The 20,493-nt window shown below is 35.2% G+C and overlaps 1 protein-coding gene across 3 annotated transcripts in view; it reads left to right on the top strand.

Annotated features, from left to right (window-relative positions):
- The window catches only part of Lnx2 (ligand of numb-protein X 2), a 71,147-nt gene that overhangs the window by 39,864 nt on the left and 10,790 nt on the right, over window positions 1-20,493 (top strand). For all 3 annotated transcript variants that reach the window (XM_015484173.2, XM_048800758.1, XM_015484172.2), the window contains exons 3-7: window positions 7,252-7,511; window positions 8,667-8,866; window positions 12,026-12,394; window positions 15,952-16,092; window positions 19,953-20,130. In XM_015484173.2, coding sequence (XP_015339659.1) covers window positions 7,252-7,511; window positions 8,667-8,866; window positions 12,026-12,394; window positions 15,952-16,092; window positions 19,953-20,130 — 1,148 coding nt within the window. The remainder of the gene's footprint in view (window positions 1-7,251; window positions 7,512-8,666; window positions 8,867-12,025; window positions 12,395-15,951; window positions 16,093-19,952; window positions 20,131-20,493) is intronic.

Below are 20,493 nucleotides of genomic sequence, written 5' to 3'. Positions count from 1 at the left end.
TTTATTCCTCTGTTCTGTTTTTGTGTTAGATTTTTTCTAGTACATCATTTTAATTCTCTTGTATTTCTTTCTTTCTTTGCTTGTTTGTTTTTGTACTGGGAATTGAACCCAGAGGTGCTTAACCACTGAGCCATATCCTAAACCTCTTATTTTTTATTTTGAGACAGGGTCTGAGTTGCTTAGAACCTAAGTTGCTGAGGCTGGCCTAGAATTTGCAATGCTCCTGCCTCATCCTCCCAAGTTACTGGGAATACAGACATGAGTCACTGGGATTATAGGCGTGCATCACTGCACCCAGCCCCTGGTTATTTTAACTAAAATTATTTTCTCAGTGGTTATCCTGGGATTACAATTAATGTGTTTGTTTATAACAGCTTTATTCACAGAAACAGAACCAATAGGAGATTTCTTTTTGTTTTTCCAATTTTTTATATTTATTTTTTTTTTAGTTGAAGTTGGCCACAATACTTTTATTTTATTTATTTATATGTGGTGCTGAGGATTGAACCCAAGGCCTCACATGTGATAGGCGAGCGCTCTACCACTCAGCCACGATCCCAGCCCCAGGAGATTTCTTAATGAAGAGTTGGCTCCCATGATTATGGAGAGACTGAAAAGTCCCACAAGATGCTGTCTACTAGCTGGAGACTTGGGATAATCAGTGATGTAATTCAGTCTAAAGGTTTGAGAGCTAAAGGAGCCATGGTGTAAATCCCAGTTTTAGGCGTAGGAGAAGATGAGATGTCCCAGCAGTGTGAGAGGGGAAAAGGGACTATGTTGTCTTTCCTCTGCCTTTTTCTCTGTACAGATCCTCAATGGATTGAATGATACCCAACCATATTTGTAGAGAGGTCTTTCCCTTATACTTTACTGAGTTCTCTGATTGAGCACTACCTTCATCTAGACCCACCCTCACAGACACACCCAGAAACAATGTTCAGTTTGGGCACTTACTCCATGGCCCATTCATATTGATAAAATTATCCATCAACACTAGGTATACAGAAACTTTGCATAATCACACACTGCTTCACAGCGTTTCAGTTAATAACAGACTGCGCATATGGCAGTGTTCTCATAAGATTATAATGGAACTGAAAAATTCCTATTGTCTAGTAATGTCATAGCCAATGTAACACTGGTGTAACGTATCACCATGTGTTTATGGTGATGCTCATGTAAACAGACCTACTGTGCTTCCAATCTTATAAAAGTATAACAGGTACAGTTATGTAGAGAACATAATATTTAATAATAAATGACTGTTACTACTTTGCGTCTTTACTTTTTATCATACCTTCTACTTATTAAAACATATTTTGTTGTTGAACAGTATTCTGTGTTATGCCACCAGCAGCCTCATACATCTTGTTTGCCATATCTCGAGCACATCAAACGGCTACCTTAAGTAATTGACCTGGACCACATAGAGCTGTTGAGTGCACTCTGCAGTACTTAATGGTGCATTTCTCAGAACATTTCCCCATTAGTAATGATGCATGACAGTATGTACTTTTGTTTTCTCCTCCTCTTTCCTGCTGTTACTATTATGAAAACTTCATCTTTGTGTATTATGTACCCACCAACAAAGAATTCTAATTGTTGTTTTGTATAGTTGTCTTTAAACAACAACAAAAAAAGGAAGATATGCTATCTTTTTATATTTATCCACCTTTCCTGGAACTCTTTATTTCTTCATGTGTATTTGAGTTACTGTCAGGTATCCTTTCAGGTAAGCCTAAAGGACTCTTTTTAGTATTTCTTAGAGGGCAGGTCTGCTAGCAACAAGCTCTTTGTTTTTAGTTTATGTGGTAATGTCTTAAGCTGGTTTTTGTTTTGAAGGATAATTCTACTGGATATAGATATTCTCTTGTGCTTTCCATTTTAATTTTTTTTTAATTTTTAAATTTTAAAACTTTGACCATGTTATCCATGGCTGGCCTTTTAGCCTCTATGTTTTCTGAAAAGAAATCATCAGGATCTTATGAGGATCTTTTCCATGTGATAAGTTGTTTCTCTCTTCCTGCTTTGAAGATTCCTTTTCTTTGTTTTTTATCAGTTTGATTATGATATGTCTACTTATGGAACTCACTGCTAGTTTTCTTACTTGGACTTTGTTGATCCTCTTAGATGTAGAAATGAATGTGTTGTTTTTTTTTTAATCAACTTTGGTTTTGATTATTTCTTCAAATACTCTTTCTGCTCCTTCTTCTTTTTTCTGCTTCTCATGGTACCCCACAGGGCCCTACTCCTTCCCCCCACCACCACCATTTTTCTTTCTGTGTCTCAGATTGATAATCTTAGTTAACCTATCTTCAAGTCTGCTTTTTCTTTTCATGTCTGTTCTCTAGCGAATTTCTTGTTTATTGTACTTTTTATCACTAGAATTTCAATTTAGTTTTTTATTATGCTTTCATTTTAATTGATACTTTCTTTTTGGTGAGACATAATTCTCATATTTTCTTTTAGTTTTTTATATATGGTTTTCTTTAGTTCTTGAATATTTTCAAAATAGCTGATTTAAGTCATCGTCTATAAATATAATGTTTGGGCTTCCTTAGGGACAGTTTTTATTGTTGCTCTTTTCCTGTGTGTGGACCATACTTACTTGTTTCTTTGCATTTCTCTTAATTATATTTTGAACTTCTGGGCAATTTAAATAATATAATCTGGCAACTCTGGAAATTAGATTCTTTCCCCTTTTCAGGATTTATTATTGCTTTTGTTATTGTTATTTGTTCCGTGACTTCTATGAACTAATCATTTTTAATCTTATTCACTGGTCAGCTAATGATTGGACAGACTTTCATAAATGCCTGGACGCAATAAATCTCAACATCTTCCCGAGGGCTCTGTACATGATGGGGAATGCTATGCCTTCACCACTCTGAGCAGTTGACAGCTCTGCCTAAGTTTTCATACTCTGCTTTCACAGAGCTTCATCATCAACCCAAAGTGAGCTCAGGTCTTCTTTTATCTTTCCTGTGTGTATACACAGCCCTTGAACCCCTGAAGACATTTCATTCCCTAGTTTTTCTTTTTAAGTTTTTCTTTTCAACTTTTGCTTTTCTCCCACAGGCAGTCACAATCTTAAGCAACTGTATGTGATTCTCCCCTTCCCTCCAACAAATGCCCCCAGCAAAAAGACTATTTGTACTGAGCAATCTCTAAGTCAGATAGAGACAGCCTTCTGAGTGGAGGCCTCCAGGGAACCAACAGGTCATTTAATGACAGTTTTCTGAGCATGGGGCTTTGGAGGCACTCCAGTTGGCTCCTCTAATGACTGTGAGACTCCTGATTTTCAGTATGAAGAGACTGTTACTTTTCCAGTAATGCAGCTGAGGAGATGGGGATAGCAATAGGACTTGTCCAGTTGCCACAAAGCTCCCTGTTCAGATTCAGAATCAGCCATTTTCCTTAAATAAATCCTTTCTGAATTACTCCAATTCTTTGACTAGAGTTCAGAAATAATTGGTTCTGATGATTTCTTCCAGTCTTCACATTGCTTTTGTGGAAAAGAGGCTTTTTAGATATCCTGAAGCACTGTTTTCACCAATATCAGTTGATTTGGGGTTTTGCATAGTTTACTTTATAACTTTTTATCATTTTTCTTGGTTCTAGGATGTTCACATTCTTTCAGTTCCTTTACTTTCCAGACATTGTATGGCACTTAGCATGTGTTGCTTTATTTTACTGGTATATTACCACCACTGTTACCCCACTATTAATACAACTGATAATAATATAGTGTGTTCTTTTAAACCATATGTTTCCTTATATGAATTTGCTCATATACAATTTTTATCAGGGAATATGTTGTTGTAGCACAAATCAAGTGGGAATAGACATGACCTTCATTAAGAGAAGAAAAAATATCCCTCAGTTTGGCACTTGGCTTCTGCAAGAGCCCTTTGATTTTATTTTAAGAAAATTAAAATGCACACTTGCATCTAGAGACCCCGCCCTGTGGAGGTACAGACCTCAGCCTCTGGCAGTTTGTGCTGGACATAGCCTCAGACTCCACGTGCACTGGTGTTCTCAGCACATGCCTACCCTGTTCTAATAAAACATTGTACACATTTCTATATTCGTTTTTAATATCTCTATACTACTCTACTACATTCAGTTACCTGCTTGAATAAACCAAGCTGCCTGCTCTATTCCCATAGTTTGTGTTAGTGTTAAGGGCTCTGTTTCCAAAACTACATAGGTTTTTGGTTTTGTTTGCTTTTTTATTTATTAATTTTTAACAACTACTATGGCCCTTCTAGCTCTTACATCTATTATTATTTCTAGGAAAGTTTGTAGAACAAATTTGATTTATGTTTTTTGAGACTGGGGGGCATGTGATAGGAAGGAAAGAGCAGAAACCTTTGAAATATGATTATATTTGGATTGGGGCTCTGCAATAAAATAGCTGTGATGTTGGCATAGTTAAGTCTCAAGTGTTCTATTTATAAATGGAGATAGTAAAGTGGTTGTGAGGCAAATAATGTGTATAGGAGTTGTTACTTTGTCTGTCAGTTGATTACAAATTTGATAGTTCTGAGCTGTTGGTCATGAGCTTTTCTGTCAGATCTATTTGTTCCCTAACAGTTTTTTAAAATAAGTTTATTGTGGTATATTTCACATATTATAAAACTCGCCTTTTTAAAGTGTACAGTTTTAGTATATTCATCACAATCTAATTTTTAGAACATTTAAATACAACCAAAAAGAAACACCAGGCCTGTTAGCAGCTATTTCCATATGCTCAGGTTTTGAATGGACTATCCTAACCCTCTTTTTCCTTTAAATTGTTCAATTTTCAGTGTCTAGTTTGCTTAGAATGCCTGGTATATTAACAAAAATGTTTATATTATACTCTGGGCTTTTGTCCTCATTGCCAAGTTTCTTTTCTCATGTCACCATGACCTGTATTAGCTTTCTGTTGCTATGACAAAATACCTGAGATAATAAACTTAAAAGGAAGAAAGGTTTATTTTAACTTGTGGTTTCAAAGGTTTCAGTCTGTGGTCACTTTGGCCCTATTGCTTTGGGCCTGTGGTGGCATAGTACATCATAGTAGGGAGTGTGTGGTAGAGGAGGCCTGTTCGTGTCATTGTGGTGGACAAGCAAAGAGAGGAAAGGGGACAGGATCCCAATATCCCCTTCAAGGGTATGCCTTCTAATGACCTATTTTTCTCCCACTAAGCCCTGTCTCACAAAGGTTCACCACTTCCCTATAGTGCCGTTGCTGGGAACCAAGGCTTTACATGAGCTTTTGGAGGATATTTCAGATTCAAAATAGAGCACCTTTGAAATACACCCTGAGTTTTTCCCAAATCAGACTGAAAGCTCCTTATTTGCCCCTGTTTGGCAATTGCCTTGTTGCCCACTCTGCCAGTACTCTGCCTCCCTTAGTTAGGTGTGGAGTTTCCTCTTCCCGTCTTCTGTCTGTCGTTCAGTCTCCGTCTGCTCAGCTGACCCATCTTGTCTGACTCTGGGTGTTCCCAAAAGTCCTGTCTGTGGCATTCTTCCTCTAATGCTGGGTGAGGTCATTTTTCCGTGTTTTTAAATGATATCCTTTTTAATATCTTTCGTGTTCCTGTCAGTAATTTCCTGTTTTGTTAGCAATTTGCTGTCCCATTGGGAATGTAAGTATGCCTGTTTCTTCACCTCTCCAACAATTTTGGGTTTACCTTTTTGAAATTTTGTTTTTAGTGTGTTTTTAGATATGCCATAATTATTTGGTGTGCGGGTAATTTAGGATTGTTGGCTTAGCCAATTCCCAGATGTTCACATTCTGTTTATATTTTTTATTTCCTGTTTCTGGTCTGTTTTTTTTCCTCTGAGTACTAGCTTTTGCCCATGTGGATATTTGTCTATGATATATTTTGGAAATTAAATCTTAACCTATTTTTTTCAGTCAATATTTTTATAGTCCAGTTTTTGCCTCGAGTTTTTTTGGGGAGAGGAGGATAAAATATTTTTAAAATATATTTCTAATTAAATCTGCTTATCTGACAAAAGTAGTGTTTTCCATGATCTAATTTCAGAAATGTTTGTCAGGTCCTTGCAGGAACAATGCAGAGAAGAAAATCAATTATCCCCCTTATTAACAAGATATAGAGAAAACAAGAAATGAGAGAAAAGTGAATAAAAGGAAGTTCATAGCGGGCCTTTTCAAGAACTTGAAATATACGGTTTAAAATAAATCTTTAGTCCTCAAGGGAAAACATTACTTTTATAGTTAAGGAGTAGCTTTTAGTTTTATTTAATCCTGTGTTTTGTTAGAAATGTGGGAATTTTTAAAATATTATTATTAAATGAAGGTCTGCAGCCTTAGTATACAGTCTAGGATAATCTCCTCTCCCAGAGGGGGCTCTCATTCACTAATTTGCATCTTCCCCTCTTCATACTGGGCATTATTGGTCATGACGTCCAACTAGGTGTCCAATTAAAGGAGTATCATTTCTAATATGTTATATAAAGCCTTTATTTAAATGTTTTGAGTTTAAATAAGGGTCCATCTGACCTTTCTGTTTGCGTAAATAAGTAAAAATAAGTGCGTTAACAGTTCTTATTTCTTGGTATTATGTAAGTTTCCCAAATAATTGAAATACATTCTTCAGCTCACATAGCTTATCTGTAATGCCAATTTTGCAAACCTAGTTTTATTGACTAGGAGATATCTCTTTGTCTCCCTTCATGTCTATCATAGTTATTTGGGCCTTTGCTGTGCCTTGCTTTAAGTTGTAAAGCGTCAGGTGCATTAGTACCCACTAATTAATGGGTGTGTAATGTAACTGTGGAGAGTAGAGTGGCCTTGAGGCACACTGAGCATCTTAAGTTGGGACACCCCTCCGGGCCGAGACTGATAATCCATTCCTCTGCTTGAGACAACTTGCCTGTGAAAGGGATCATATGATCAGATTCTTGGGGTCAGTCCTGCAACGCAGACATTATTGAGTGTTTTCTGATGACTAATGTATACCTGAAAATGGTTCTCCACTGAAGTATTCTTTGAGATTGATATCAAACCACTGTTAATGCCAATGCCATTTATTTGTAATTTGCCTGCTATGTGGAGTGTAAGAACTTATTTTGAGATCAGGATCAGAATTTTGTACCACTTGTGTGGTATTTCTAGGATCTTTTTGAAAGGAAGCCTCTGCGGTTCCTTTGTTCAAGAAAACTAGTAATCCACCCATCCCTCTCCCTTTTGTTTACTTTTCAAATCATCTGGAAACCACCTAATACTCTTTCTAGGTGTCCTGGAGCTTCTCATCGGAGAGTTGCCTTAGAGAGAAGGAAAACTAGTAAAACTCAGACAGAGATTGAGAATGAAAATGGATCCACTATAATAGATCCTTCAGGTACTTTATCTCTAGAAACAGACTGTTTGGGGATGGGGACAGGCACAGGCACAGTGCCCCCTGAGCGGAATTCAACACCTGCATCTCTTCCCACTTGGACTGAAGAGCCTGGCTTGGACAACCCTGCCTTCGAAGAGAGCACCGGAGCCGACAGTACGTGCAGTTTATCTCTTCGTGTACTTCCTCTCTATATTGCCTTCTTTCCCACTACTCTTCCAACACTTTGTCCTCTTTAAAAATATCACTTTGAGATGTAATTCACATACCACATCATGCACCCTTTTCAGTGTATAGTTCTAGCAATTTGCATTTTAGAAATAAAACATGAGTCTTACCCTGGAGGAAGGTGAACCGTCCCCATCCCTTTTCTCTAGTAATCCACAAATTCACTGGTCATTCACACAATTCTTATTATTCATGTGTATGTGTTCAGAAACTTGTTTGTCTCTTGACATAAGAAATCAACAATATCAAGAACAGAAACAAAAATGTTAGCTGATATCAACTGCTTATTCTATGTCAGGCACTATATTGAGTACTTTCTATGTAGTTAATTAATGCTTAAACATCATTAGAAGATTAAGATTAAAAGGGAAAGCTTATATAGCCACTAGGTAGCTGGGGATTTGATATCTGACTTCAAGAACATGCTTCTAATCATCATTCACCTCTGGAGCTAACCACAGCTCTATCTGTACACCCCACCAGGAAATAAACGGAAAGCCTGCAGTTCTAGATCTTAGGCAGTCCTCTGCAGTTAGCCTTACGTATTTTACTTCTAAAAATAATTTTCTCTTACAAACTACAAATTTTACTGCATACTCAAATTTTTCTGGCTATAGCTGTGGACCCTTTTCATCTCCTAAGACTCAAGATCTGCCTCTTTCTTAGGAGCTTGATAAGGCAAATTTCTTAACACCTGAGGGCTTATTTACTACAGAATTAGGGTTTTCTTTTTTCACTGCCTTGAACTATTTACACTGCTTCATGGCCTAGACTTTCTCTTCTCTTATTAGTCATGGCAAGATGATTTGTGTTAATGTTTCTTCATCAGATCATTCTTGTCAGCCCTAGTGATCTGATATGCAGTAGTTATTTGTTGATTATTTGCTGATCGCCTTTGGAAAGAGGAAATTTTAGATAATGTTAACATAGATTTCGTTTGTCATTACATTTCTTATCCAGTGGCATTGCTTTGTTATTATTAATCATCTACATAATAACATGAGAAGCCTTATTGACCTGAAAAGAATCAGAATATAAAACATTTTTTTCTTTGTTTTTCTTCTCTCATTTTCAACTTGGCAGCTGCACAACAGCCACTTAGTTTGCCAGAAGGAGAAGTTACCACCATTGAAATTCACCGGTCCAATCCATACATTCAGTTAGGAATTAGCATTGTGGGTGGCAATGAAACGCCACTAATTAACATTGTCATCCAGGAAGTCTACCGGGATGGGATTATTGCCAGAGATGGGAGACTCCTTGCTGGAGACCAGATTCTTCAGGTATCAGTTTTAGTTTTTTCTGTTAACTTGGGCCTTTTTGTTCTTGTGAGTTTAAAACTTAGAAAATTATGATATTATGGAAATTGATAGAAAAGTTTTTCTATTTTCATGTGCAAAGCAGATCAGAGTTTATCTTTAATTTTTTCTGTATCCCCATATACTTTTATCATATATATATATACACATATATGTATACTTAATTTTCAGTCTCACATGTGACTGTATACACAGTACCAGGCTCTCTGGGCATTCTAGGTTCTTCCTGGCTTAGGCTCCATGACTGACTAGTCCAGGGTGACCTTTACCCAGGCTGAGATTTTCTTATCCATTGGTATTTCCCACACCCAGTTTTCCCATCCATCTCTTACTTTTATGTCTGTTTTATCTTTCTGTATATTGATTACTGACTGTAGTCAGAACCACAAAACATTAGTTACTTTTTTTTTTTTTTTTTTTTTTTTTTTTGGTGGTATAGGGAATTGAACCCAGGGCCCATGAATGCTAAGAAAGTGCTTTGTCATTGAACGATACTACCCCAGACCAACTTACTTATAATTTATATCACAGAAATTTAAGACAGAGTTCAGAAATTTTAGTCATCTCTTACTGACTCCCACATACACTCTAAGAAGTCTAACTGCATTTTTAATAACCCCTGATACAACTCTTTCTATTGTTCCAGAAGATTATTTTTAAGAAGAAATAAGTATTCCCAAAAAAACAATTAGCATAGACAAGATAATTTATTGGAGGGCATATTGAAACTTCAGAGATAGGAATAGTAAGAATTCTCTATACAATTGGAATTTATATGAAGACTGGTCTGGACATTTGAATCAGTGTAATGATATTTAAAGCTCAAAAAATGGAATAATTTCTGGAAAGATGAAATAAATACTCATGAACAAGAAAATCTGTCTCTTAAGAAAACTCAAGTGCAAGGACTTTTCCTTCTTTAGATTTGTTGTTGAGTCTAGCACCATGATCTTCAGATACCTACCTCGTACTTCCATTTGCTCTGGTGTAGGCTTCACTATTTCATGTCTGATTAGTAGAATACCCTACACACACACCCACAGTGGTGCTTTGGAGCCCATAAGTGAAGCTACCCACTTTGTCCAGAAGTGGAGAAGTAAAACACTTGTGGTCATTGAGAAGTGAAACTCTTGTGGGATGAGGATATAGCTCAGTGATAGAGTGCAAGGCCTGGGTTGAACCCCTAGTACTGCAAAAAGAAATAAGTAAAAACCCTTTTTGAATGGTTTTTTCCCCTGTTTGGTTTTTTGTTGTTGTTATTTTCTACTTCATATAAGCTGGATATGGGTAAACCAATTTGAAAATGCCCAAGAAGCAGTAAGATTATTTGCAGACCAGAGAGCTAAGCTCTAGTTTTATTTAAGTAAACCATGTGCAGCTAACAGTGGGTGACTTTGTTTCCCCCATAATAGATATAGACAAAGAGAGAAAGATACATATACATACATTTATGTTTCTTTATTAAAAGCCTCTTTGCAAAGGAGGACCATATGCTCTCAAGATCTTTTGCTGCTATTCACAAATTTATAGTTTTTAAAGAACTGCTTTTATAAGCTTTATCAACATCGTTATTAAATATAATATAACTTTTAGAACATTAGTAAGAATAAGTATTTTAGTTTGACAAAAATTATTGATGATTTAGGTGTTTCCAGTTTTGAAGGAAAATAATTAGTCTTGTATTAATCACTTTGCTTAAAACGCGCGCGCGCGCATACACACACACACACACACACACACACTCTCTTAACCCAGAAATGTGGTAGAGTTTACTTTGCTGATGATGTTTTACAAAATCTAGAAGGAGCATTTTATTTGGTCTGTCTGTTCTCTGAATTTCACTGGCAGCCATGCATTCAAGAAGGATGAATCTTTTTCCAGTTGTAGGATATTTCTCAGTCTATTTCACAAAGAAAATATGAGACAGCATGTTTGCATGTGGCTGGAAAAAATAGTTGGATTTCAGCCAGATGTTTTGTAGAGTCCTTTATGATATGACCAAATTTGAGATGTGAACCTAGAAATAGGTAGCTTTTAGCTGATGAGTCCATTTCAGCCTAGTTTTGCAGAAACTACCTTAAAGTTCTGGTCTTGACCCATATTAGTCAACATTTCTATCAGTCTTGGATCACCACTACTAAGTGCCTATATGTTGCAGACTTGGGGAGAAGTTTATATGTGACAGCTATCAATTTGATGACTGAAGTTTAAAAGATGAAATTTTTAAAAAGAGGTGAAAAGCAATAAAATTCTAGTTAGTAGTGTTAAAGTTAGTAAAGTTCATCCCAGAAAAAAGAAACCAGCAAACCCCCAAAAGATAAATCAATCTCAGATAAATAGGAAAGGGGAGATCTGGCTTAACATGAATTTATATGAAAAAGATTTAAGAATTTCAGGTGATCACAAACACCTAACCCATAGCCTGCCCCAATGAAAATGTTCAGAGAATGTTTGTTTTAAGTCAGACCAATTCAAAGAATTCTAATTGTTTAAGAAAAAAAAACCCTAAAAATTATGATTATTTACTAGATGAATATTTGAAACTGGATGTATTTTCTAAGTGATCTTACACGTCCAAGGATCAGTCACTATAATTATTTCAAGGTTGTAAAATTTAATAAATGATATCTAGTATTGAATTATGATTAGCAAGTTAGATATATACTTGTATACTAAAGAATTAAGAGTGAAATTTTAATTACCTACTTTTCTTAGAAAGTCACTCATCTAAAGTAGGTTGTGCACTTGGAATGTGCCATTTTCCTTAAAATAGAATTCAGATTATTTTCTCAGGGTTTAAGTGTACTTCATTTGGAAAAACAAATTTGTAACCCAGTGGAGCTCTGGTTTATCAGTTAGTATGCCAGAACCAAGGACTCTAATTCAAGACTATCATCAAAGCCTGTGATCCTAACTCCTATTCTCTATCCAGTTCTAGTAAGTTGATTTTAGAAACTGTATTTTTAAATGTCTTCAAATTGGTTTTCTTTATAAATAATGTAAAATGCTGTATAGCATTTTCACAATCTTGTTTCCATTGAAAGTGGCATACAAACATTTCTGCAAATTAAGAAAATGAAAGATTATTATGTGTTGATCCTAATTTTGTTTTTTTTTCCCTAGGTCAACAACTATGATATCAGCAATGTGTCCCATAACTATGCCAGAGCTGTCCTTTCCCAGCCCTGTAACACTCTGCATCTTACTGTGCTGCGGGAGAGGCGCTTTGGCAACCGAGCATACACCCATTCTGACAGCAACTCTCCTCGGGAAGAGGTTTTCCATGTGGTTCTTCATAAACGGGACTCTGGAGAACAGCTTGGCATTAAATTAGTACGAAGGACAGATGAGCCAGGTGTTTTTATTCTTGACTTGTTGGAAGGGGGTCTGGCCGCCCAGGATGGCAGGCTTAGCAGCAACGATCGTGTGCTGGCTATCAACGGGCATGACCTGAAGCATGGGACCCCAGAGCTTGCTGCCCAGATTATTCAGGTAGATGCCGAATATTGAGCCTTAACATCTGGCTATATTTGTTTTGACTGATGCATAACATCAAAATTCAGGAAACATTTGATAAACTTTATTAGAAAAGATCAGACATGGCTACCTTAATTCTTCAAAATTCACACTAGTATAAGTTTTCTTGTAGACAAAGGTTGGTTGTTTTTTTTTTTCTTTCTATAAGCTGTCTCCCTGTGTGAACTTTTGTGTGGATTCTTCACAGAATAAGCTCTACAGTTCACAGTCTCATTTGATTGCTAGATTCCACCTAGTAAGCGAGATACAACAGAGAGCAGTGTCCACCTTTAATGAGGAGGAAGGTGGAGCTCAGGGAAACTGTAATTACCAAGGCTATGACTTAGCAGTGGTTTTTAACTTTTAACTCCCCTTAACTCCCCTTCAGGATCTATATAAGTAAGGGGCAAGTAATATTTTAATAAGAAAAATCTTTGCATAGTGGCACACACCTATAATCCCAGTGGCTCGGGAGGCTGAGGCAGGAGGATTGCGAGTTCAAAGCCAGCCTCAGCAAAAGCAAGGCACTAAGCAACTCAGTGAAACCCTGTCTCTAAATAAAATACAAAATATGGCTGAGGATGTGGCTCTGAGATCAATCCCTAGTACTCTCCCCCGCCCCCCCAAAAAAAGAATAATCTTTCTTGGCCTGGTGTGGTGATGCACACCTGTAGTCCCAGCTTCTATTTATTTTCATTTAAGATGCCCATAACATTGTTGACAGAAAGATATAGACTAAGAATTTATAGGACAAGTGCAGTTGTATCAATATGTAATCATACATTTGTGGACATAAACATAAAAAAATGTTTGGAATGATGTTCTATAACATTAATGTGTTTATACTGAATGTGATTTAATTGTCTTATTTTCTATATTTTTCCTTCATTTTTTGTAACCCCAAAACAATAAGACTTTTGATTTTTTTTTCATAAAGGACCTTAAATTGAGCAACTTCAATTTTCCAGAGTTTAGGAAATTTTATACCACAAAATATGATGCCTTCAGTTATAAAAATTCAAATATGAAATATCAGGGAAAATTTTTAAAGTTTCTACTTGTATGTTACGCATTCTACATTTTGGTTAGAAACTCATTTAAGATAACGAGTATTTAAACATTGCCTGTTTATGAGTGTGTTTAGAATATTTAAGTATTGACTGAGAAAATGTACAAATAATAGCGTATTCCTCTTATTAGTCTTCTTACTTCATAAAGTACACTTGACTTTTTTATTTCCTCAAATTCATGAAACTACTAGATTTCTTTTTTCTTCTTTCTTTCTCCTTTTTGTTACCTTCTCCCTCCCACCATTCTCCACTCTCACAAGATGAACTAGTTTTCAGCAGTATAGCAACTGGCTAATGTCCACAGAAATGAGTCTCAATAATATCTTTTCAAGAATTTTAAAGCTATCCAATTTCTTTAAACCTCAAGTCTATAAAATGAGACCAATACCTGAATCACCTCTCAGTGTGATAAAAGGGGTGAAGACTTAGATATTCTTATATAGTTAAATATTCATTGTTATTTGATTCTGTGTTGCAAATAACATTTCTCAGTGACTGTCGACCTGATGCTCAATTATAATGATGCTGGTTTTGCTTTATAGCTTTTTGTTGTGCTTACTTTAAGAAAAACACCTTTGTGTTTCACCTTTATCACTGTGGAGTATGGCCCCTATCATTAAATGCCACAGCATGCTGCAGAACCTATAGATCATCTCTGGATTCGCCCCCGCTGCTCTGTACAATGTTCTTCTTGAAAACATGTCTTCTCTCTAATAATGGCTGTCCCTACATATTTCATAAGAGTATTAGAGAACACATTTTATGATGTGTTTAAAACAATTTGAATTCCTTAAAAATTGAAAAAAAGCACTAGTTTTCTTCCATGTTTTGTTTCTAAGTTTAAGTCATTTTGCTAAAGTCACTCCAGAAAGATCAGAAAGACTTTTATGAATGATTCTAGGGCTTTATCTGGGCAGTTGATGGGGAGGAAACATGCTGTTTTCATTAGCTAATATTTTAAAAATTCTGTGGTTGAAACACACATACACACACCACACACACATACACACACACACACACACACACAGGTATGTAAGTGTTAAATTATTTTAGAGGTTCGTGACTGTCATTTTAAATCTGTTTTAAACATAGATTCATACCTATTATACTAATTTATAATCCCAGCAACAAGGGCATTCACTCATGAACTGCAGTTTTGTGATTTGGACAGCCTACATTTTAATTTCTAATTATTTATTTATTTAGGTAGTAGAGGTTGAACCCAAGGGTACTTTACCACTGAGCTACATCCCCAGTCCTTCCTATTTTTTATTTTGAGGGTCTCACTGAGTTGCTGAGGGTCTTACTAGGTTGCTGGCGACTGCTCCCAAACTTGCAGTCCTCTTAGTTTAGCCTCCCAAATTGTTGGGATTACAGGTGTACACCACTGCATCCAGCAGCACCCACATTTTTAAAATTTTGATTTCTAACAAAATGTTTGCTTTTTTTAAAACCCAAAAACATTAAATGCATCGGCTTTTGAAATTATACTAAACCCACATGCTAGTCATTTAAATTCTAAATGCACACTTCATCACATTCACAGAATTTTGTCTTTCAAACAATTTTTGAAAAAAAAAAAGGATTTGCTTCCATTAATAGGTGTGTATAAGCAGCTTACAACTAAAGTTGAAATACTGATTTTTGATTATAAAGTAAGCAGGAAGGAAAATTAGTCTGTATAATGAAATGAAATCCCAAAAGGAGCTATTCATCTCTTCACACAGTGCAATGTAATAATCTGTGATTTGTCAGAATTTTAAATAACAGGATTCTGAACACTTCTCCTTGGCATTTACCCTTTAAATCAAGTTCCTGAACTGCATGGAGATGCTGGCTGAATGTTATTCCTTTGTTATTTTGAAGAAATTGTCTGAAACTGTTTAGTTTAATAAAATGCTTAAATAACAAATGATTTGTAGTATGGTATTCAAATTGTTATTTATTTTTCAATTTAAAAGCTTAAAAAAGTGATTTCTTAATATTTTGACTTCAATCATGAGGAAGATTTCTACTTTTTATCACAATTTGTAAAATAAATCTCTCATAATTTCCCATAGGAATAATAGTAAAATTGGGATTGTGGCCATGCCAAGAACAGACATCAAATAAATCAGACCGGAAATTTTAAAATAAGAACAAAATAAATTTTCAAACATAATAGGTGTGAATCTCTGTTTGAATTAAGGTTACAGGCCTCTAAATTTGAAATGAAGGTCATCAACATCTAAAACAGTTTAATACGCACGTGTGTGTGTGTGTGTGTGTGTGTGTGTGTGTGTGTTTCAGCCACAGAAATTTAAAAATATTAGCTAATGAAAAGAACTTCATCCTCCCTGCCACTAGGTATATTCAGCTGCCCAGTTAAAGCCCTTAAACAATGATTGAGAAGTGCATAGTGTAATCTTTTTAAAATGGCAAACATTCTTCATGACAGTGTTTTCTCCTATGTGTTTCCTCCAGGCCAGTGGGGAGAGAGTGCAATTAACAATTGCTAGACCAGGGAAACCCCAGCCTGGTAACACCATCCGAGAAACAGGAAGTCACAGCAGCAGCCAGCACCATGCACAGCTGCCCTCTCACAGCAGACCAAGCTCACATAAGGTGAGGTGGTTTTTGGTAATGTATGTTGTCCTCAAAGAATCACTGTTACAAGCTTATAAATTTTAAATGGAGGCATTTTATATGCAAATCATACCTCAATAAATGGATTTTTTGGAACAATTTAATTGCAGGCTGTTATTCTATTGAAAGTTTATATCTTGGAGAGTCACTTTCGTTGTCTCAATTCCTCAGCCACAAGAGATGGTTTCTTGGCAGGGAATGTTCCTCTGTCAAGTGGTTGACAAGAAGTGTATGATCTTCCAGAAAAATCTGTTTGCTTAGTATTACTTGAAAGTGAGATTTATCTTGGGTTGCTTATTTAACTGTAAGTATTAGTTATAAGATTGAAAAAGTATCAAAAAGATCAACATGTCGGTATTTAACAGTTGGGCACATTGCTTGCATAATAATTATATTTGTGAATATTAAACATGAATCATAAATTTAAAAAAATATTTTTAGTTGTAGATGGACATACTAACGTTATTTTGTTTATTTAGTTTTTTTTTTTGTTGTTGTTGTTGTTTTAAATGGGTGCTGGGGATCGAACCCAGTGCCTCATGCATGCTAGGCGAGTGAGTGCTCTACCACTGAGCCACAACCCCATCCTGTGAATCATAAATTTTGATAGATACATGAATAACATGTTTTCATGTGATAACTTAGAGGAATATTATCCTATTACAACATTAAAATTCCCATATGTTGAACTTTGTTACTGCTGCCTCCAAATTACTAAACTGGCTTTATAGTATATTCCAAGGTCATGTATCTGTGCTGAGAATTTTGATGTCTCACTTGGTAATTGCAAAACTCAAAAAAGAATGGTACTTTAGCATTCTTGGTATTATTTACTCCATGCATCCTTCCTTTAAACTAAACTTCCAGTTGGACAGGAATTTTAAAACAATGATGTAATGCTTACCCAGTTATCTGAACATGAAAGCTAAATAGGAGCTTCTAAAGTTATTCTTCTTAAGTAAAATTACTAAAGTCCTTGGCTTAACAAAAACTGATTGATCTGCTTAAAACCCATAGAAAGTTCCTTATCTGCTAAAGCAGCCTTTAAATTGAAGTATAACATTTGAGAGAATAATTCCCCTTAGAATCTACTGTTGGTATCCTAAGAAAGCATAGCTGAAAGGCAGTATTTTTGGCCCATAAAGTTAATCTGGTAGGATGGCAATTTGTAAATCAATGGATGTGAAACTGATGTGATTCTGCTATCTGTGTATGGGGTGAGGGTGGGAGTTCATAACCCACTTGAATCAAAGTGTGGAATATGATATGTCAAGAAATTTGTAATGTTTTGAACAACCCACAATAAAAAAAATTAAAAAAAAAAAAAAAAAAAAAGTTAATCTGGTTTTCCAAGCTAAGTACAAATGTGTCACTAGTTTTTGGTTTAGTTAATATTTAAGAGAAATTATAACCACAGAATTGTTCTCTTGTTTGAACAAAAACCAAAATGTATAAAGGAAACCTATAACTTTGCCTTCATAATGATGACTATGAAACAATACCTGTGACCATTATTGTTTTGAAAAAGATTTTGAATGTTTCATATATCTAGTTGCTTCCATTACTATATATTAATATATGCTTTAATATATATATAATAATATGTATATATAATATATGTCAATATATTCTTTTATATTTATGAAATGGTAATATAAAGCAAAAGATAATGAAATCTTTTATGCCTCTGATTTTTTTACATTAATTTTGAGACACAGATGTCTGACAAAATTAGAATGTCAAGACAATTTTGAAAATTCTATTTAATCATTCTAGTATTCATATTTTTAAAAAATTCATATTGATTATTTTTTAATATTCATATTTTTATTTTTTTGTTTTGGGCACAGATATGTTTCTTTCATAAATTTGCTGTTTTTTATCCTCATTAATTTTTATGTGACACTGTTTTAAAGAATAAGGCCAAATTCATTCTTAATTTTAGGTACTTTATATTCCCTCATTGGTTAGAACAACGACATAGAATGAATTATAAATTTAGCTGTTTTCTTCTAGCAGATTGCATATGTTATATCAGGATCTGATTAAGAAAAAGATCTCCCATGGAAACCAAATTCACCCAGATTCACCAAGACAACCTATTCAGATGGTTATAATCATCATTAAAAAGTACAGTACACACTACACCTCTTAATAGCTGCTTTGATAAGCATTTATATGATTTTGAACCTTTAGTTCCTTGAAGCATACTAAATATAATCTTTGAAGTTTGCTTTAGTTCCCTGAGGAAAAATTGCATACATTTTAGCCATCTGAAGCTATAAAACAACTGCCCTTATTAATTGACTAAATTCATAAGGGTATATTTAAATAAGTGTACTCAAGGCTATTTCCCTTAGTTGTCTTCATGACCAAATTGTGTTTGGCCAGTTTTGAAGAATACTGACATAAATTTCATACCTTTAGATAGAAGACTACCTTAACAATGTTGACAAGTTCATAGCATCAGAACATTTTTCTAGGAATTCTATGCTGCTATACAAGTAGTTCCTTTGATAAATTTCAATCATGCATGGATTGCACGTCAATAGAAGGGCAGATGAGCTTAGATTTCCAGACTTAATTTAGAGATTTGGTAAATACCATCATCAACAGTTAAGTACATGTCAGCTTTTTAAAATAATATTATATATACTTTTGACATGTGTAAGTTCAAATCCTTGTGCAGTCACTTACAATTGCAGGTTACCTGATTTCTCTGAGCTTGTTTCCTCATCTATAAAGTGGAGTCAGTAATAGTATTTACTTTCAACACCATTGTGAGGATTAAATGAAAGAATGCAAGCAGGCCACTAACTTTGCACATATTAAGCCTAGTAAATGTTAGTTATTATTTTAATATTGATATTGCATATGTATACCTTATTACTGAATTCTAATTCAAAGAACAGTGACATTTTAGATTCTCCTTTTTTCTTACTATCAGGAGTGTCTTGGTATGAATAACAGTAACAAATGTTAGTAAAGATAGCTTTTTCCTGCTGGGTACAGTGGCGCACACCTGTAATCTCAGCAACTCTGGAGGCTGAGGCAGAAGGATTACAAGTTCAAATCCAGGTTCAGCAACTTAGCAAGACCCTGTCAGAGTAAAAAAATTAAAAAGACTGGTGAGGATGTGGCTCAGCAATTAAGCAGCCCTGGGTTCAATCCCTGGTACCAATCAATCAATCAATCAATATTTTTTTCCTGAGAATATTGGTTCATTGGGAATTTATTTACGTGTCATTAATATTTTCAAAAATTTGGTTATTTTGTATCCTTTCAGCTTTTTATGAAGGTTTTGAAAGTAGATTTGCATTTGCCTCATGACCAAGCACTTATAGTCCTCATCAGTAAGAATCAGAAGATAGGTCTGTAGCCTTTTTTTTGGCAGTTTGCAAAATCCACACTTTACTTTTGTACTCTTCTGTTAACTTTTCCTACAAAGAATTAGGGAGAAAGATACAAGTAAAATTAATTGGCTTGTCTTCAGAATTTAAAACTCAAAAGCATTATTTACTTTTACAGAGTTGATCTATCTTGGAGCTCAAGATAATTATACAAATGATGTGTTGATATTTTTTTTGACTTCCATATATCAACAGTTCTAAATTTTTTGAGTTCCATAAATACTATATAAAAATCAATTAGTTCAAAGTTTGACACTGATATTAAGTGTACCTATTAAGAACTATGTGTTGCTTTCAGTCGTTAGGGGTAAAAAAATAAAATCACTTTATAAATGCTACATAGGTATCACCTTGGTTTAATAAGCTGTTTTTACCTCAGCTATCTATTATTTCATTATTCAATATATTTTTTTTTTCTTTTTGCTTTAGGATCTTACTCAGTGTGTTACATGTCAAGAAAAACATATTACTGTAAAAAAGGAACCACATGAGTCCCTTGGAATGACAGTTGCTGGGGGCAGAGGAAGCAAGAGTGGTGAACTGCCCATATTTGTGACCAGTGTACCACCTCATGGCTGCCTTGCACGAGATGGCAGAATCAAGAGAGGTAAGATAGGATCTGGAGCATTTCCACCAAATCTTATCCCTGATGAAGAGTATTTACAGGTGGTTATGGTGGCTCATACCTATTATCCCAGCTACTGGGGAAGCTGGGGCAGGAGAATCAAAAGTTTGAGGACAGCCTGGAGGGAAAAAAAAAAAAAAAGCATGTCTTCAGAGTTTCCTATTAATGTCCTTGAATGTCCCTTGCATGTGATATCTTCCTATAGGGTTAGGTAAATACCCAATATAAAATAAAATTGTTGAGGGCTGGGGATATATCTCAGTTGGTAAAGTGCTTGCCTTGAATGCACAGGGCCCTGGGTTCAATCCCCAGCACCACAAAAAAAAAAAAAAAAAAAAAAAAAAA

This window comes from Marmota marmota, unplaced genomic scaffold (genome assembly GCF_001458135.2).
Source record: "Marmota marmota marmota unplaced genomic scaffold, marMar, whole genome shotgun sequence".
Taxonomy (NCBI): Eukaryota; Metazoa; Chordata; class Mammalia; order Rodentia; family Sciuridae; genus Marmota; species Marmota marmota.
The sequence above is the reverse complement of the archived record's forward strand: the minus strand, read 5'-3'. Positions and strand labels throughout refer to the sequence as shown.